Source organism: Talpa europaea, assembly GCF_964194135.1.
Source record: "Talpa europaea genome assembly, chromosome: 9".
Lineage (NCBI taxonomy): Eukaryota > Metazoa > Chordata > Mammalia > Eulipotyphla > Talpidae > Talpa > Talpa europaea.
The window spans coordinates 78,431,152-78,449,490 of NC_140076.1; the positions used below are offsets into that span (position 1 = coordinate 78,431,152).

At 40.0% G+C, this 18,339-nt stretch overlaps 1 protein-coding gene across 1 annotated transcript in view; it reads left to right on the forward strand.

Annotated features, from left to right (window-relative positions):
* Positions 1-2,431: 2,431 nt before the first annotated feature.
* The window catches only part of NUP210L (nucleoporin 210 like), a gene marked incomplete at its 3' end in the record, with an annotated part of 95,873 nt that continues 79,965 nt past the window's right edge, over positions 2,432-18,339 (forward strand). Inside the window, exons 1-7 of the mRNA XM_084241995.1 lie at positions 2,432-2,568; positions 5,140-5,276; positions 11,045-11,176; positions 12,274-12,367; positions 12,883-13,033; positions 14,311-14,443; positions 15,726-15,884. Of these exons, the coding sequence (XP_084098121.1) occupies positions 11,152-11,176; positions 12,274-12,367; positions 12,883-13,033; positions 14,311-14,443; positions 15,726-15,884 (562 nt within the window). The 5' untranslated portion in view covers positions 2,432-2,568; positions 5,140-5,276; positions 11,045-11,151. The remainder of the gene's footprint in view (positions 2,569-5,139; positions 5,277-11,044; positions 11,177-12,273; positions 12,368-12,882; positions 13,034-14,310; positions 14,444-15,725; positions 15,885-18,339) is intronic.

Here is an 18,339-nt window from a genome sequence, read left to right on the forward strand (position 1 = left end):
AGCACCCCACTCCTGCCCTGCCGCTGCTCCTCCCTCTGACCCCGACTCCGCCTGAGGCCAGCCTGCCCGAAGCTGACCTTTGAAACTGAGGGCTGATTTTTAACTGGAAGGCTGCTTTCTCCCCTACCACTTTTGCCGCCCCTACCACTCCCACCCCTGTATTTTTTCCACCAAACTGTCTCTGCCTCTCTCCAGAGATTCCAGTTGGGCTAGAGGCTAAGCACCTTTGGGAACAACATTTAAGGGAATGTGAGCACAATGCAAAAGTATCTTTAAACAGCAGTGGTGTGATGTACGCATTTTGTAATTAACTTTTTTTTGTTGTTATTGATGTAGCAACCATTTGTAGAACATTCCAAATAATTCCACAGTTCTGAAACAGCATCTAATTCCTTTCTTACTTTTTGGAAGATAAATTTTCAGCTTACTGCATATTGTCCTCTACATAGAGGAGGGAAAGAATTATGGGCCTGTCTTACTGAGAGCCAAACAGAGCCCAGAGAAAGACTCCACTATGGGAAACCTTGTTTTGTACAAAGTACTGATCAAACCAAATGGTCATTCCAGTAGGAGTTAGCCAAAAAAAAAAAAAAATTCTGTTCAGGTTTTCAGCTTTAAGATATCTTTGGCCAACTTCATTTTGGTTTTTTGATTTTGTAAGTTGGGTTTTTTTTGTTTATTTGTTTGTTTTTCGGGGTTGGGGCGGAGTTTTCTTTAGAAGTGACCAAACAACTTAAGATGGTGAGACTTCTGAGACCAAATCCTTGTCCCTTCTCTTTACCCCTTCCCAGTTGCTCACAGGACAGATCATGTGCTCCTTATGTTAAAGTGACCACTTACATGCTTCCCTGCTGCCTTGAGAGAAAGAAAATAAAATTATGTTTTTGCCATGATTTAGCCATATGAAACTCATCTCATACCCTTTTTTGGGGTCTGAAGCTGCTGTCTCTTAAAGTGCCACCTCATTGTGCTTCATATATTAGTGTTGGAGAAACCTTAAATAGCTTATGTACAAAACTTTTTATATTATTTTGAAACTTTGCTTCTTGGGGTTGGGGCACATTGGCCACCCTATCTGGCTGTGAGAATGACCTACAGTCAGTGGACTGGCTTTGTGCTGATTTAAAATTTTCTTTCCTTACCTGTTTAGTGAGGTTTCTGTGAGGTCTGTTAGGTGTGCATCCTGCAGCTTATTGGCTTGATTGTACTTTCCTTTGGTGTGGTCTCTTTGGGAGCCGATTGATTGGGAGAAAAAGAAAGCAGTTGTGCAACAGTTTTGATACTGAAAATTGACATGTGTCTTTTTGAAATAAAGAACCAGTTCCTCCAACCCTCAGACCAATTTGAGTTCATTTACTAATCCAAATGTGATTTCTCCACAGGCACTGTGAGGTTGGGTTAAAAACCAGAAGTTTCTGGTGGCAGCAAACAGGACTTAAGTAGAGCACATGCTTTGGAAGCAAATCAAAACTGGGTTCAAAATCAGCTCTGAAATTTCCAGTTGTATGTCTTGATACGTCATTTAATTTCATTGCTATAAGATAAAACTAGTATTTATTGTCACGGTAAATGAAAATTAGAAATAATACTTATGTCCCAGGCCTTTTATAGGTAACATTAGCATTTTTAGTATGAGCTACACGTTTTCCTTTACAGCTGTGTCAATTCTTTCTTATAAGTCATGGATTTTTATTTGGGTCTATGCTCCTTAAATAATTTTAACAATATGTAATACTGATCACATATATCTATACTGTGTGGGTCAGTAAGCTCTCCTGAGAGCCTTTCAGCTGATAACCTGTTGGCTATTTGGAGAAAATTAATTTGACAAGAGGCGCATGCTCTTGAGTATTTTCATACAGACTGTGTAGATCGCTTTCAAAGCTGCCTTTGAGACACCAGTGCCTGGCATTTTCTGCACTCTGGCCTTGAGAGTGGACCATGAATCTGACTTCCTAGAAAAATGGCACAACTCTTGACAAAGTACGCCTGTATATATTAGAGACTGAAAATCTTCCATTTATAGACAGACCAATACTGACTGGAAATTGGAAAATTTTTTTCTCTTTTGGCTAGGAATCAAGCAAGGTAGGTAACAGGAGAAATTAGCTGGGAGAAATGTTTTCAGACTTCCTGCTTGTCCCTTAGTAGTAAAAAGATATGCCATCCAAAATTTAATTTAATAAAGTAGCCCTTTAAGTGGGCAACTGGCTTTGTGCATAAAGTTTCCATAATGCTGGCTTGCTGGCGCACTTCATTAGAAGAGTTCCCACAATTCCCCGTCAGCAGGCTGCCCACGTGTCTGCGTCACGCGTGTGGATTGGCTGCTGTTGGAGGCTGAGGGCGCCGCTACAAGCCCTTCGTCGCCATGACTGGCCTTGGGGCACCAGGACCCCGAGGCTTCGCGCTGATATTCGGCCCACTTCTACACGGCCTCCTGTTTCTGCTTCTCGTTTTGCTTGGGACGCGGGCCAACAAACTTAATGTGCCACAGGTGTTGCTACCCTTCAGCCGCGAGCCAGGCCGGGTGCCCTTCCTCCTAGAGGCGCAGCGGGGCTGCTACACTTGGTGAGGGGTGTGGGGGTCACGAGGATGTGCATCCCCCATCACCCAGTAATGATGGAAGGTGTTCACTCAGTGCTGTTTGGTCCCTGGGGCGCAAAGGGGTTCTTCCTCCGGAAGTGGGCAGACCTTCCCGGTATGGCCTGCGTTTCTCTTGGGGGATAGCATCAGATTGTGTGAGGGGTTTTATATGCTAAATTCTCAGGATAGGATACTTACCATTTCATGGGGGGAGGGGGCAGTTTAGTCACTGAGAGGGTCAGGGCACAGGGAAGAGTTGTGTGGCAGACCTCTGGTATTAATGGCTGCCTCATATGCGGGACTTTGGCTGTAAACAACTAGAGGGGAGGGAGTTCTCAAGGCCTGAGGAGATTTTGTTATGAGCAGAGAGGCTTGGGATCCCCACTAAGGTGAGATCTTCACAGTGGGGAGATCCCAAAATGCAACTGATGTGTACTTAACTAAGCACTTTGTGTGTATTAATTCATTCAGTTTTTATAGTCTTGTGAAGTAAGTACTATTAGTCTAGTTTTACAAATGAGGGAACTGACAGACTCAGAGACCATGAAGTATAAACTATAAGAAGATCCCTTTTGGGTGGAGGTGTGGCCTGCCTGTAATACGTTTCGCCTTTTAATATAAAGGCACACTCTTGAAGTGTGAGGATAAGCAGTACTCAACTCTGAGGAAGTGACTTTCTTTTTTCTTTTTTTTTTTAAAGATTGATTTATTGGGCCTCCCCTAGTGGCGCAGCGGTTGAGCGCTGGGCTGTTTGATCTCCGGGCTGTTTGATCTCCTGCGGCCTGCGAGGGTCCCACATGGTACGACAGACCTCTCCTGTCTCGCCTGCAACTCCCCTCAGCAGTGTATTTCGTCAGTCTGCCTGTTCTGTTCCCCGCTCTGGCTCTGGTGAGTTTTCTCACGTCCCATGCTTCTGACTGTACCCAGTGCTTATATAAATAAATAAATCTTTTAAAAAAGAAAGATTTATTTATTTATACAAGAACCAGGGTAGAGGCCAGATGTGCGGGGGGTGAGAGGATTCACCAGAGACAGAGTTGGGAATGGAACAGCAGACTGAAATACACTGCTGAGGGGAGCAGCTGGCGAGAGAGGAGAGGTCTGCCTTGCCATGTGGGTATCTCTGCAGCCAGCCGGGATGGAACCTACAGCTTCACAGCGCTGCAGAGGCTGCAGACGACTTCACAGCGCTGTGCTTAACTGCCTGCACCACCAGGGAGGCCCCCCCTTTTTTAATATTTATGCATACAAGAACTGGGGTACATACCAGAGGTGTGGTGGGTGAGAGGATTCACCACAGACAGAGTCGGGTACAGAACAGGCAGACAACTGAACTATACTGCTGAGAGGAGCAGCAGGCAAGACAGGAGAGGTCTGCTGTGCCATGTGGGTCAGCTCCCTGATGGGCTGGGGATCAAACTCGTGCTGCAAAGGCTGTGGATAGCTTCACAGTGCTGTGCTTAACCCCTTGAGCCACCAGGGAGGTCTCGAATGACTTTTTTTCCCCAAAGATATCTTTATTTATGTATGCAAGAACTGGGGTACAGGCCAGAGGTGTGGGGGGCTGGTGAGAGAGTCACCAGAGATAGAGTGGGGAATAGAACAGGCATATTGACTGAAATACACTGCTGAGGGGAGCAGCGGGTGAGACAGGAGAGGTCTGCTGCGCCATGTGGGTCGCCTCCCTAGCTGGGAATTGAACTCATGTTGCAGTGGCTGCTGTTAGCTTCCTAGGTTGCATCTTAACCCCTTGCCCCATCAGGGAGGCCCCCAAATGACTTTCTAACCAAGGTTAAAAACATCATTTCCTGGTGCAAGAGAATCTCACATAGGTTGTATGGTTACCTAAGGTGTGAGAGCACCTAAGTAAAGTAGGCTTAAGGGTATGAGAGGGTTCATCCTAAATACAATAGATTTCCCTTTACCGTCGTCTCAGAGAGAAGCACTGAGATTTGTTCAGAGGGTAAGAAGTTCATCTCCGGTTTACGAACAGGGAATCCAGCTCATAAGATGATCCCGTATGTTTCCTGACTGAGAGAAGTATGCAAGGTTTCTTTGTAACATAAAAGCCATTTCTTCTACCCACCAAAATATATTAATTATAAAAATCATTTAGAATTTTACAAATTAATGATTTTTTGGGGGGAGGTATATTTGAGTTGGATTCACATCTCATAATTTAGACAATTTTTTCCGTCTGAGATATCAGCAACCCAGTTTCTAGGCTTGGAAGGACTTCCTCAAAATATGAGAAAATCAGAACTCTACTTGGAAATACATTAGTCCTATTTTTACAAACTGCAGGAGGAATGTAACAATTTTAAATACTGAGAAATGTAATATTTCTGTAATTGCACAAAGGATCACTGGGAAAAGGTTTTCGGCTAAGTCTCTTCCACTTAAATCTTGTGCCCCTAAGCAAGGTTTCTATTTTCAAGTGTCATTTAAATATACCTGGTGTATTAACATGGAAAAACTGTAAGAATCTGTACTCCACCACAAGTTAATTTTAACTCATGTTCTTATTTCACGCTCTTAAGTATTTTATTCTGGCAGGCATACCACCCATCATGATGCAGTAACTGTTGAGCCTTTATATGAAAACGGCACCTTATGTTCCCAAAAAGCTGTACTTATTGCTAAATCTACCCAACCGATACGCCTCAGCAGTATTATTCTTGCTCGAGAAATAGGTATGTTGAAAGAAAACACACCGTGTTCCTCTAAAGTAGAATAATCTGATATCTTGCATGGGTGGTTAACACAGTGTTGGCTTCAGATAATAAGCAGGGATTCCTGTGATGTAAACCGTAATTGTAATGTCCAGAATGACTTAGAGATATATATACATACACACACACACATATATATATCCATCCAACATGTAGATAACACAGGAGCGAAAGAAAACTTTAGTTGTTTGATCCAGTGAACAAAGGAAGGGGCCATTTACTGTAACACCTAAGCACTAGCTTAGGTGTTAAGGTCCGAGGTTGGTCTTAAGTGAGGCAAAAAAGCAGTATAAAGACTAGTACTTCTCAAAATGTGGTCTGTGAACCTCTATCATCAGCATCACCTGGGAGCTTGTTAGAAAATGTAAATTCTCAGGCTCCCCTCTTAGATCTTCTGTATCAGAATGTTTGGGGTGGGCCTAGGGATCTTTGTTTTAACAAGATCTTGTGTGATTCTCATTCATACTGACGTATGAGTAGCTCTACACTAGTCTATTTTATTTATTTTATTATTTTTTTTTAAACAATATTTGCTTCCCCCCACCCCCTCAGGTTGAGTCCCCATGGAATTTCTTTCCCCAAGGCACCCGTGCACCATTTCCAGAGTCCCCTGTACTCCTCCCTCCATCCCTGTGATCCCTCTCTCTCCTCCTCCCCTGCAGTATGTCTCTGATTTATAATTGTCTGTTTTTGCTTTGTTTACACTAGTCTATTTTAAAACGAAGCAGCTCAAGAAAAGCTGTTTCTATCCAGCATCAGACTAGGGCTCTCTTCATATCTTGAGCTTCTGGCTCTTTTTTTTTTAAGCTTTATTTTTTATTTATACAATAGCTGGGGTACAGGCCAGAGGCGCAGGAGGGTGAGAAGATTCACCAGAGACAGGTTGCAGAACCGGCAGAAGCACTGCTCAGGGGAGCAGCGGGCGACACAGGAGAGGTTTGCTTCGCCATGTGGGAATCTCCCTGGCTGGCCGGGAATCGAACCCTCGATGCAGAGGCTGCAGACAGCTTCATAGCGCTGTGCTCAACCCACTGCACCACTGGGGAGGCCCAAGTTCTGGCTCTTCATTGCCAAACTGATAGGCCAGCGATATCTGTATGGCTTTTCAATAATTTAATAAATGATATATCTGTAATATGTTATTAAAGAGAAGTCCAAGATGTTTGATATACCATATATCATATAATTGAAAATGACATCTATTGTATAGCTATTTTTTATGTACCACTACTATTTTACGTATCACTAAGAAAGAAAACCATTGCCAGTTAAATTAAACTATGCTTTCTTCACTTAGAATTTTTACTGTATACCTACTGAAAGAACTGACTTAGATGGTTATTTTTATTTTTTATTATTTTATTTATTTATTCATTCATTCATTATTTATTTATTAAGATTTATTTATTTTTATACAACAGCTGGGGTACAGGCCAGAGGCGCGGGAGGGTGAGAGGATTCACCAGAGACAGAGTGGGGAGCAGAACAGGCAGACTGACGAAATACACTGCTGAGGGGAGCAGCAGGCGCAACAGGAGAGGTTTGCTGCGCCATGTGGGACTCTCCCTGGCTGGCCAGGAATTGAACCTGCACTGCAGAGGCTGTGGACAGCTTCACAGCACTGCGCTCAATGCTCTGTGCCACCGGGGAGGCCCTGGTTATTTTTATTATATATTATTCTCTTGCATAATAAAAATGAAAATATAAGTAAAACAAATGGGTGAAGATATTCCTAAATCAACCTTACCATTTCTGCCTCATCCGAATCACTTTTTGACTGGAAATCACCAATGTCTGTTTATGCTGCAACATCTTCTGCCATGGAGGTGGTTAGTGGTGCAGTGTTTCTTAAATGAATTAATTAAAAACAAAACATCTAGGGCCTCCCTGGTGGCGCAGCGGTTGAGCGCTGGGTTGCGAAGCTGCCCGCAGCCTCTGCAGCGCCGGTTCGATCCCCGGCTGCTCCCCGGCCACCGGAGGAGGGTCCCACATGGCGCGCAGACCTCTCCTGCCGCCCGCTGTTCCCCTCAGCAGTGTACTTCGGTCCTTCTGCCTGGTCTGCTCCCTGCTCTGGCTCTGGTGAATTCTCTCACCCTCCTGCGTTTCTGACTGTACCCAGTGCTTGTATAAATAAAATATAAATAAATAAATAAATCTTAAAAAAAAAAAATCTAAAAGCTGCCTGAATTGGGCTCTTAGGTTGGCATTGCAGTTGTATAGAGTTGATCTAAAATATATATATATATATATATATATATATATAGAGAGAGAGAGAGAGAGAGAGAGAGAGAGTTGATCTGTTTACCAACTTTCCCACCTCCTCTCCTTAAGCATTTGGCTCATAGGGGATAAGAGAATGCTCCATTAGTGTTCACCAGATTTTTTCCCAACTGTGAATACCCATTCTACAAATTTTTATGCTGGCCCTTTTAATGTTCTCCTATATAAAGCCAATGACAACTCTGTCATGACTGTTGCCTAACTAACAGCAATTGAAAGGTATCATCAGTTATTATCATCATTTATAAGAGAAAATCCCAATTTCAGCAATTTTAAAATGTCAAAGAATGAGCATGTGAGAATCAATGAAATATGTAGGAATTTTCAAAAGGGAGAATCTTTTTTTTTTTTTTAAGGGGGACTCTCTAAGGACCATGTCTTGCAGGGTAGTTATAATGGATAGAGAGAATAGTAAGGTTACAAGTGACACATTGCCTTAGTCACATAGGCTATTTTCAATATGCTTACAATTCATTCTGATATCAAAAAATCATTCACACAAGTGCTAGGAAAAAAATGTTAAATCTGGCTCTCAGCTTAATTTCATCTGACTTGTAAATATTTCAAAATTAAGTATGTTTTAAATTCCCAATTTTGCTGTTGGTACAGTTCTGTGTATAGATGATAGAGATTCCCAATGATAAATGCCTGTCTTGGTGTCCTACCAGGTGCGTGCTCATCTGTGTGGGAACAGGCACTCTAAAAATCAGAGGGGAGGAGACATTTTGAAAACAAAGTGTATGCCGAAGGAGAATTGTTTGTCTGAAAAATATTTATTTGTCTGACAAATATTTGTTGAATTGCCTACTCACTATAAGACATCTGTAAAAGTAAAAAGATTTAAGCATTCCATGATGTTAAAGTGCATACTTTTGCTTATGATGTTTTTTGTGATAGTATAGTGGCTATGAAAGTGATGATAGATAAAGGTGAGAGATGAGGTGGGGCATGTTTTGTTTGCTAAGAGTACTACCTTTTGATTTTTGTTTTGACTAGATATTGCCTCCATTTGGTAAAATATTGAAAGAACATAAAATGTTATATAATGAAAAATTAATCTTTCTCTAATTTAATCTCTCCAAGTGGCAACTACTTTTCTGTATCCTTCCAGAGGTAGTCTATGAATATACCTTTAAAAAAAAAAGTATTTTTTTATTTTATGTACAAAAAACTAGCTTTGTTTCTGCTCTAGGTAGGTGTCTTGGATGACCAATTCAAGGAAGTTCACTTAGTTCAACTTAATGAAGCCTCTGTCCTTCTCACACTGGTGGAACTTATTCAGACTGTGCCAGTTTGAGCAGAGATGGCAAGTGGCAAACCTGGCAGATTTTTTAAAGGTTTATTTTTATTTATTTATGCATAGAAAAACTGGGGTGTAGGCCAGAGGTGCTGGGGGTGAGAGGATTCACCAGAGACAGAGTGGGCAGCAGAACAGGCACATCTACTAAAATACATTGCTGAGGGGAGCAGTGGGCAAGACAGGAGAGGCCTGCTGCACCATGTGGGTTGTTCCCTGGCCTGGATCAAACTCATGCCTGCAGTGGCTGGCGATTGCTTGATGGCACAGAGACTTTAACCCCTATGCCACCAGGGAGGCTTTATTTGTTCCCTGACATGTTAAACAAGACATTGGTCAGGTATTTTGTAGACTATTGCTCAGTTTGAGTTTGGTATTTTCAAATGATTATACTGGTTTACAGATTTTCGTTTTTTGTCTCTGGCTCTGCATCTCTTGGTTCTTTCAATCCTAGCTTCATCCTTTCCCGCTTCTGCCCCCTTCCTTTCTTTATCTCCATGAGCCAATTTTCCTCCTCTCTATCTCATTCATTTTACTTTTCCTTATTGCTTTGCTCCTGTATGGGCCGGAAGTATACCCGAGGGAATATGGACCTGTAAATTAAGATATTCATTACATTATTAAATAAAATTACTTGTTTTTATTTTTAAAAGGAGGTACATTAAATATTTGCTACTATTCCAAATCACTGTAAATTTACTTATGAATCCTCCAAGGGAATTTTTTTTTTTGGTCAGTAGTCCAGTACTGAATATCTTTGTACTATGAAAGTAGTCAGATGGGTAGAATTGTGTGCACAAGGCTTTTCGTGTTTTTTATGTGAGATTACAGTTGCTTCTGTTTTGCCATTGCCCTGCACATTTCTCCACAGAAGAAAGAGATTTAATTTCCTATTTTTTACTGCTAGATTGTTCAGTGCCTAATTATCGAGAGTCTATTATCTAAGCTCACCCTTATTTCCTTTGACATCTTTGTAATACTTCCTTAATGATATATTCTACCAGCAAATCTTGTGAGATTTGCTCGTGCTCTTCAATTCTTTTATTTTTTTAAAGATTTATTTATTTATGCATACAAGAACTGGGGTACAGGCCAGAGGTGTGGGGGGTGAAAGGATTCACCAAAGACACAGTGGGGAACGGAACAGCAGACTGACTGAAATACACTGCTGAGGGGAGCAGCGGGTGAGACAGGAGAGGTCTGCCACGCCATGTGGCTAGCTCCCTGGCTGGCCATTGAACTCATGCTGCAGATTCTGCGGATAGCTTCACAGTGCTGTCCTTAACCCCTTGTGCCACTAGGGAGGCCCTGTGATGTTCAATTCTTTTAACTTTAGACTCTGTTCTCCAGTTAAATATTAATCAAGTAGAAGATTAATTGGATTTTTGAATATTTATTTTTAGGTAATTTTAGATTTACAGAAGAGATTAAAAAGTTTAAATAGAGTTCTCATATATCCTTCACCCATTTCCCCCTAATGTTCCATTGTTGTCCTTTTTCTGCTCTAAGATTTAATCCAAGACTCAACATTACTAAACAAAGTTGTCGTGTTTCCTTTGTCTCCCCTAATCTGTCTCAATTCCTCAATTTTTCTTTGTTTTTCACGAACCTGACATTTTAAACAAGAGATTGGCCAGGTATTTTGTAGACTATCGGTCAGTTTGAGTTTGGTGTTTTCTAATGATTGTGCTGGTTTCAGATATTTCAGAAAGAAAACCACATTAGTAAGAGCCCTTCTCACTGCTTAATGTCATGGAGTATGTGATAGCAACATGATTTATCTCTCATGATATTTATCTTGGTCACTTGATTAAGGTAGTGTCTGTCAGATTTTTCCACTGTAAAGTTACAAATTTTCTCTTTCCATATACCATTAACTAAAAATGTTCAGCCCATATTCAAAAGAAAATAAATTAAGCTTCACCTCCTGGAGGAAGGAGTGTCAAAATATTAAAATAAATATTTGGGAGAGATATTTTGATATGTTTAGTGTCACTTAATATAAAGAGAAGCTCTTTTGTTTTTCTACTGTTTTCTTCGACAGATTGAAAGCAACTGTTACATTTTTCCCCATATGAAGTTTATGAATGTTTGTGATCTAATAGATTTTTGACCTGTTGAATTAAATTCTCAGTTTTTGGGTTCATTGTAGTGACTGACCATGAACTGCGCTGTGATGTTAAGGTTGATGTGATAGACAGCATTGAAATTGTATCTCGAACCAGGGAACTCTATGTAGATGATTCACCATTGGAGCTGATGGTGAGGGCATTGGATGCTGAAGGTAAAGAACTTCAGAGGACTTAACAAAATTAACTAAAATAAAGTGATGCTCCTTTGTGGTTAGCACTTGGAAAAACAACTTGAGAGATAAAATAGATTGTCAATAATACTTACTTTCTTATATGAAGACTGACTTGAGAAATTAATAATTCTGAATATGGTTCAGTGTATTAACTACATAGCTTAATAAAATTTTCTTGCTGTATTTTTTTAAAGATTTATTTATTTATGCATACAAGAGCTGGGGTACAGGCCATAGATGCGGGGGTGAGAGAATTCACCAGAGACAGAGTGGGGAACAGAACAGGCAGACTGACTGAAATACACTGCTGAGGGGAGCAGCAGGCAAGACAGGAGAGGTCTGCTGTGCCATGTGGGTTTCTCCTTGGCCAGCTGGGGATCGAACTCGTGCTGCAGAGGCTGCAGATAGCTCCATAGTGCAGTGCTTAACCCCTTGTGCCACCAGGGAGGCCCTCTTGCTGTATTTTATTGTTGGTTATCTCAGAAATTTTTTTAACTATCTTAAGTTCTCCAGCTTTTCTGATGGTACCTAGATGAACAATTAATAACTTTTTTTGGAATTTGCTACTAGTTTTGTTTCAATCAACCCGCTTTCTGTAGGCCAGGAGAGTAAAATGTTAAGCCTGTGGAAGTTTTGTTTTTTTTTTTTAAATCTATTTTTTAAAATTTATTTATGCATACAAGAACTGGAGTGTAGGCCAGGGTGGGGGGAGGGGTGAAAGGATTCCTAGAGACAGAGTGGGGAGCAGAACAGGCGGATTGACTGAAATACACTGCTGAGGGGAGTAGGGGCAAGACAAGAGAGGTCTGCCGTGCCATGTGGGTTATCTCCCTGGCTGGGGATCAAATTCATGCTACAGTGGCTGCTGATAGCTTCATAGTGCTGAGACTTAACCCCTTGTGCCACCAGGAAGGCCCCTGCTTTTTTAATTTTAATTCATTAATGATAGTGCTTATATTTGTTAGTGAAAGAGGCCTAAAAATAATTTTCTAATTAAGTTTCCCTTTCTTGTTAAAGATATCTGAATATTTTCAAATATGTGATTCTGTCTTGTCTGCTTTTGGTTTGTTCTACAGGAAATACTTTTAGTAGTTTGGCAGGTATGATATTTGAATGGAGAATTGCCCAAGATAACGAGTCAGCAAGAGAAGAACTCTCTAACAAAATTAGGTAACCTTGAAATCAAACATTAACCATCTGATATTTGAATGAGACATCTGCCACTGGACAGCCACTATTTGTGTGGGTTTTGGTAATGCTGCTATCTAAACTATTTTGGAACAGATAAGTTTACCAATGATGTAGATGACATGATAAAATGATATATGATACAGATGTAGGTACCTTTATGATAACTTAATTTGCGTCACTTCAGAAGAATTCATGAACACAGGACTGTATAATTATTTGAACCAGGCAGTTTCATTTTTCAGGTTACCTGCATATATTGAAATAGTGTGATAATTGTATGAAATTTCATCTTCAGTACCAAGAAATATCTCTAGTTAAATCCAAGTCTTAGTTCCATAACTGTTTTAACCAGAGGTACATTCCTTTATCTCTATCTATTTCTTGTGGAAAACAAATTTTAAAACTTTGAAGATAGTATGTCTAAAGTCTCTCAGGCCTTTTTAGAAGAAGATGAATTTTTTCTAGTAGAAAAAAATCTTATTTTATATCTTTAGGATTCTGAAATACTCTGAAGCAGAGTATTCTCCTCCAGTGTATATAGCTGAGATGGAAGAAAAAGAGAAACAAGGAGATATGATTTTGGTGTCTGGGATTAGAACCGGTGCTGCTGTTGTAAAAGTTCGAATTTATGAACCATTCTATAAGGTAAAAGGTTTGTGTTATAAACTTTCATTTAATAGCGTTGCCTGCAAAAAAATGCATTTTCTCATGTTCACCTATAGAAGTCCTCCAATCTGATATGATTTGTGCTAATAGTTGATCATTTAATTGAATAAGTCATCTGAAGTAGGTCAATTAAAAAAATGTCTTCCTTAAACATGTTATTACTTAATTACAATTACAGATACAACTGACATTTTCTTTGAAAACAATTGTATTTTATTCCCCAGTCTTTTGATGTAGGTCCAAGATCTTTTTTTAACAATGAACATACTCATTAGAAATATACATGCTCTTCCTTGCATAAATTACATTTCTACTCTTTTTTTGACTCTCATTTTAAATTTACTTTACAGTTATGAGAAAAAGTCAACGTATTTCAACCAATTTGAATACAGAATTCTACCTTTTGCAAGGGCTTTTCCCCCAGTCCTTTACATTTCTCACCTACACTTAATTTGACAGCACATTTTAGCAGCTTGTCTAACTTCTTCTCCAATAAAAAAAAAAAGTTTAGAAACAGCTCTTTTCACATTAATTTTTTTAATATTTTATTTTATATAATTCTTATATCATTTTTCATTTTTGCACAATGTATGCATTTTCATTTTAGTTATATTCCCCATACAATTGCACCCCCCCTTACTATGACCCTAATCCTTCCTCTCCCCGCCCTACCCCCTCATAGTGTGTTTCTGGCTTATAGTTGCTTGTTGATTTTGATTTTTTCTTTATTATAGTTAGTCTTTTCCTTGGTCCCTTTTTTTAGGTTTTCTAAATTCCTGCTATGAGTGTCTTTTCACATTAATTTTTAAAGTAATTATGATTACAAGTGGGGCTGGCATAGTAGGTCTTTTGGTAAGCATTTAATTCGTGACAGTAGCACAAATGTGTGGATATCAAACTACTGACCTTTTATTGGGTAAGAATATATTCACAGGAGATAGAGAATAACTGCATTGGAGGTTAAAATAATTTCTGTGGCATAAAATCTTTTCTCATTTCATACTTGCTTTTTTTATTTATCTACCTCATAAAAATTTGTTATTTTTTATTCTTAGAGTGACTTAGAAAGTTACTTACTGTCTTAGAATGTTAATATCATAAGATTAATGATCACTTTTTAAGGCAAACAGAAAGCAATTTTTTTTATCTTTATGAAATATCTCAAAAGGAACTTAAAAGAAGTAACCTTTTATTAAGGGAGATGGCCTTGAGAAATTTACCCATTGAAATTTTGGTTTTTTTCTTTCCTTTTTTAGAAAGTGGCAGCAGCATTGATACGTTTGCTTGTTTTGGAAAATATATTTCTTATACCATCCCATGATATTTATCTCTTAGTAGGAGCATATATTAAGTATCGAGTTGCAAAAATGGTTCAGGGAAGAATGACAGGTAAGACAATTTATCTTTTCCTAAAATTCACGTTTCCAAAATCCTTTCTGCCGACCATGTGGAGAAGCAACTCCATATTATATCTGTAGAATACTTGTGTTTTTAGATTTTGTGATAAACTATTCCTTAATTGCTATATTTGAGCTAATACTGAATAGAGATAGTCCCAGTATCTTGAACATGCTAATGCATAGTTCACTGCCCATAGAAATCTGAATCCTCTGTTAAAACAACAACCAAAAATTTACGAGTTTTTGTTGGGCAAGTGAAGAAATTTTACCAGAAGGGAGTTGAAGGATATTGCAGTTATCTTTGCAAAGTCATTTCTTTTCTTTTCTTTTTTTATGTTTTATTTATTTGTTTGTTTGTTTGTTTATACATGCACTGGGTACAGTCAGAAGTGCAGGAGGGTGAGAGAATTCACCAGAGCCAGAGCAGGGAGCAGAGCAGGCAGAAGGACCGAAGTACACTGCTGAGGGGAGCAGCGGGCGGCAGGAGAGGTCTGCGCGCCATGTGGGACCCTCCTCGAGTGGCCGGGGAGCAGCCGGGGATCGAACCAGAGCCGCAGAGGCCGCAGGCAGCTTCGCAACCCAGCGCTCAACCGCTGCGCCACCAGGGAGGCCCGCAAAGTCATTTCTTGAGAAACTCAATTCATTAACTGAAAACTTAATACTCTGTTGACCCCTGAAGTCCCATTGCGTTTATAAAGTGTGCATTGGCTCTGTTAACATTGGTCTTTTCCTTACCCAGTGAAGATCCCTGCTGCTATTCTCAGTTTACTACTTTTTAAGAATATAAATGATAGGAGCCTCCCTGGTGGCGCAAGGGGTTAAGCCGCAACCTATGAAGCTATCTCAGCCACTGCAGCATGAGTTTGATCCCCAGGCAGGGAGCTACCCACATGGTGCAGAAGACCTCTTCTATCTCGCCTGCTGCTCCCCTCAGCAGTGTATTTTAGTCAGTCTGCCTGTTCTGTTCCCCACTCTGTCTCTGGTGAATTCTCTAACTCCCCCCACACCCCTGGCCTGTACCCCAGTTCTTATAGGCATAAATAAATAAATCTTAAAAAAAAAGAATATAAGTGATATCAGCAACAAACTTATGTAGTATTCCTCCCCCACCAAATGCCTACATGTAGAAATTCATCATAGTGGGAAAGACATTAGAAACAGATCATACTCTTATTTAGGTCTCCTGATTATCCTCTTAAAATCCAACAATACACCATTGTCTGTTGGAATGTTTACTCTCATTTTATTTATGTATCTTTCCTGTCTTACAGAGGCGGAATTTCCCCTGAAACATTATACACTGGAATTACAAGACCACAGAGTTATACATAATGTGACTTTTTCTGGGAAAGTGGCTTTACTAGATGAGAAAACAGCCGTGGTGACTGCTGTTCAACTGGGCCAAACTAATCTTGTCTTTGTCCATAAAAGTATCCTTTGCTCAAGTTTTAGCTGCTAGTCTCTGTTTCCCTGAACATACTAGACGAACCTTGGTAAAATAATTTGTTAAGAGTGATTATAATACAACTATACTCATTTTTTGTAGGTTTTTATTTTTTACAAGGCTCTATAAACTATTATTTTCATAATTCCTAACATAGGGTAGGTAAAATGTAGTTGAAACTTGGAATCTGTTGACTTCGGTGCTCATTTACAACCTCAGTGAAATTATAATTAGGAGATGGGAAAATAGAGTTTGAGGAAACTGTGAATTTTATTTTTTTTAATTAATGAAGTACCATTGTTTTACATCTTTGTTAATATTTTAACAGTATAGGATTTCTTCCCTTAGGTGTGGTCATTGTAACTCTGCCATTACCAACACACCCATAGCCTCTGCCATCATCCATCAGATGTTCTCATTCCTCCCCTTCTATCTCTCTCTCCTTTTCCCATCCTGGATGTTTCTGGTCTATGATCAGTTTTCAAGGATTGGTTTCATAGTCTGTGTTTGTTTGACCCTTTGATTGGTTTCTCTATACTCCACATATAAGTGACACCATCCGGTATTTGTCTTTCTTCTTATGTGTGAATTTTATTAAATTTGTTCTTTCCTTTTTAAAAAAAAAAAGATTTATTTATTTATTGATACAAGCACTGGGTACAGTCAGAAGCGTGGGAGGTGAGAGAATTCACCAGAGCCAGAGCGGGAACAGAATAGGCAGACTGATGAAATACACTGCTGAGGGGAGCAGTGGGCGTGGCAGGAGAGGTCTGTCGTGCCATGTGGGACCCTTGCCTGCAGCCAGGGATCAAACCGATGCAGCAGAGACTGCGGGCAGCTTTGCAGTGCAGCGCTCAACTGCTGCGCCACCAGGAGAGGCCCTGTTCTTTCCTATTTTGACATGAATAACTGAGAAAGGATGGTATTACCTACAGTAGATGATTAATATTTGTTAACTTGAGTTTTAAGACTTATTAAACCTGCTCTGTAAAGATTGAACAGAGATGCAAAGGACTCCATTATAGTTTATGAAAGCAAAGTGGAATGGAGTTTTTAATTCTCAAAATTGAAATATGTGGATTCCATTTCTGTGTTTGATTTAGAAGTATTTTCTATGTTTAACTATTTGAATCTGAAACAAATTAACTAATTCAGCAAATATTATATTCTTACTATATGCTGACATTGTTTTAAGCACTGGGGATAGAGACTGCTATTTTACTGAGAGTAGTTAGGGACTTCTCTCTGATAAGGAAATGTTGGAGCAATGAGGCATGCAGATATTTATTCTTTCCAGGAAGAGGAAATAGCAGTTGCAAAGGTTCTATAGCAGGAGCATGTTTGCTATTTTTAAGACAAGCAAGGAAGACACTAAGGCTGAAGTGTAGAAAGTTGGGGAAATAGGAGAGGTAGTAGTAGAGTAGGGTAGGGAATAAATTATATAGGACCTAGGGCCTCCCCGGTGGCGCAGCGGTTGAGCGCTGGGTTGCGAAGCTGCCCGCGGCCTCTGCGGCGCCGGTTCTATCCCCGGCTGCTCCCCTGCCACCGGAGGAGGGTCCCACATGGTGCGCAGACCTCTCCTGCCGCCCGCTGCTCCCCTCAGCAGTGTACTTCGGTCCTTCTGCCTGCTCTGCTCCCCGCTCTGGCTCTGGTGAATTCTCTCACCCTCCCGTGCTTCTGACTGTACCCAGTGCATGTATAAAAACAACAAAAAACAAACAAACAAACAAATAAATAAAAACATGCCTCTATAAATAAAAAAAAAAATTTAAAAAAAAATAAATAAATTATATAGGACCTAGTTGGCTTACTAGGACCTAGTTGTCTTACTCTGAGTAAGAAACTACTAGGCTTAAAAGGTACAGTATTTCAGGGCCTCCCTGGTGGTGCAGGTGGTTGAGAACAACGCTGTGAAGCTGTCCGTGGCCTCTGCAGTGCTGGTTCTATCCCCCCTGGCTGCGGAGCAACCCACATGGCGCGGCATACCTCTCCTGTCTCGTCTGCTGCTCCCCTCAGCAGTGTGTTTCGGTCACGCCCGGAAACTGTTCCCCGCTCTGTCTTTGGTGAATCCTTTCACCCTCCTGCATATCTGGCCTGTACCCTGGTTCTTGAATAAATAAATCTTAAAAAAAAAAAAAAAAGTAGTAGTAAAACTAAGAGAGTAGTTTCATGGTAACCAAGTTAGGAATTTATAAAGAGAATCTTGAGGTGAAATAGGCGTAGATGAAGACTATGATAAAGATAAAACTTGAAAGGTTATAGTAACTAGGAATATTTTTTATAATGTTATTAGAGGATAAAGATTCAGTATGAAGATAGGCAATTAGAAGTTATCAGTTTACTGCTAGGCGATAGTTGAAGCTGCTGTTGTAGATAAAAGCACCTAGGGAGAGTATATAAAATAAGAGGAGAAGAAAACAAAAGTGTAATACCAGATTCTA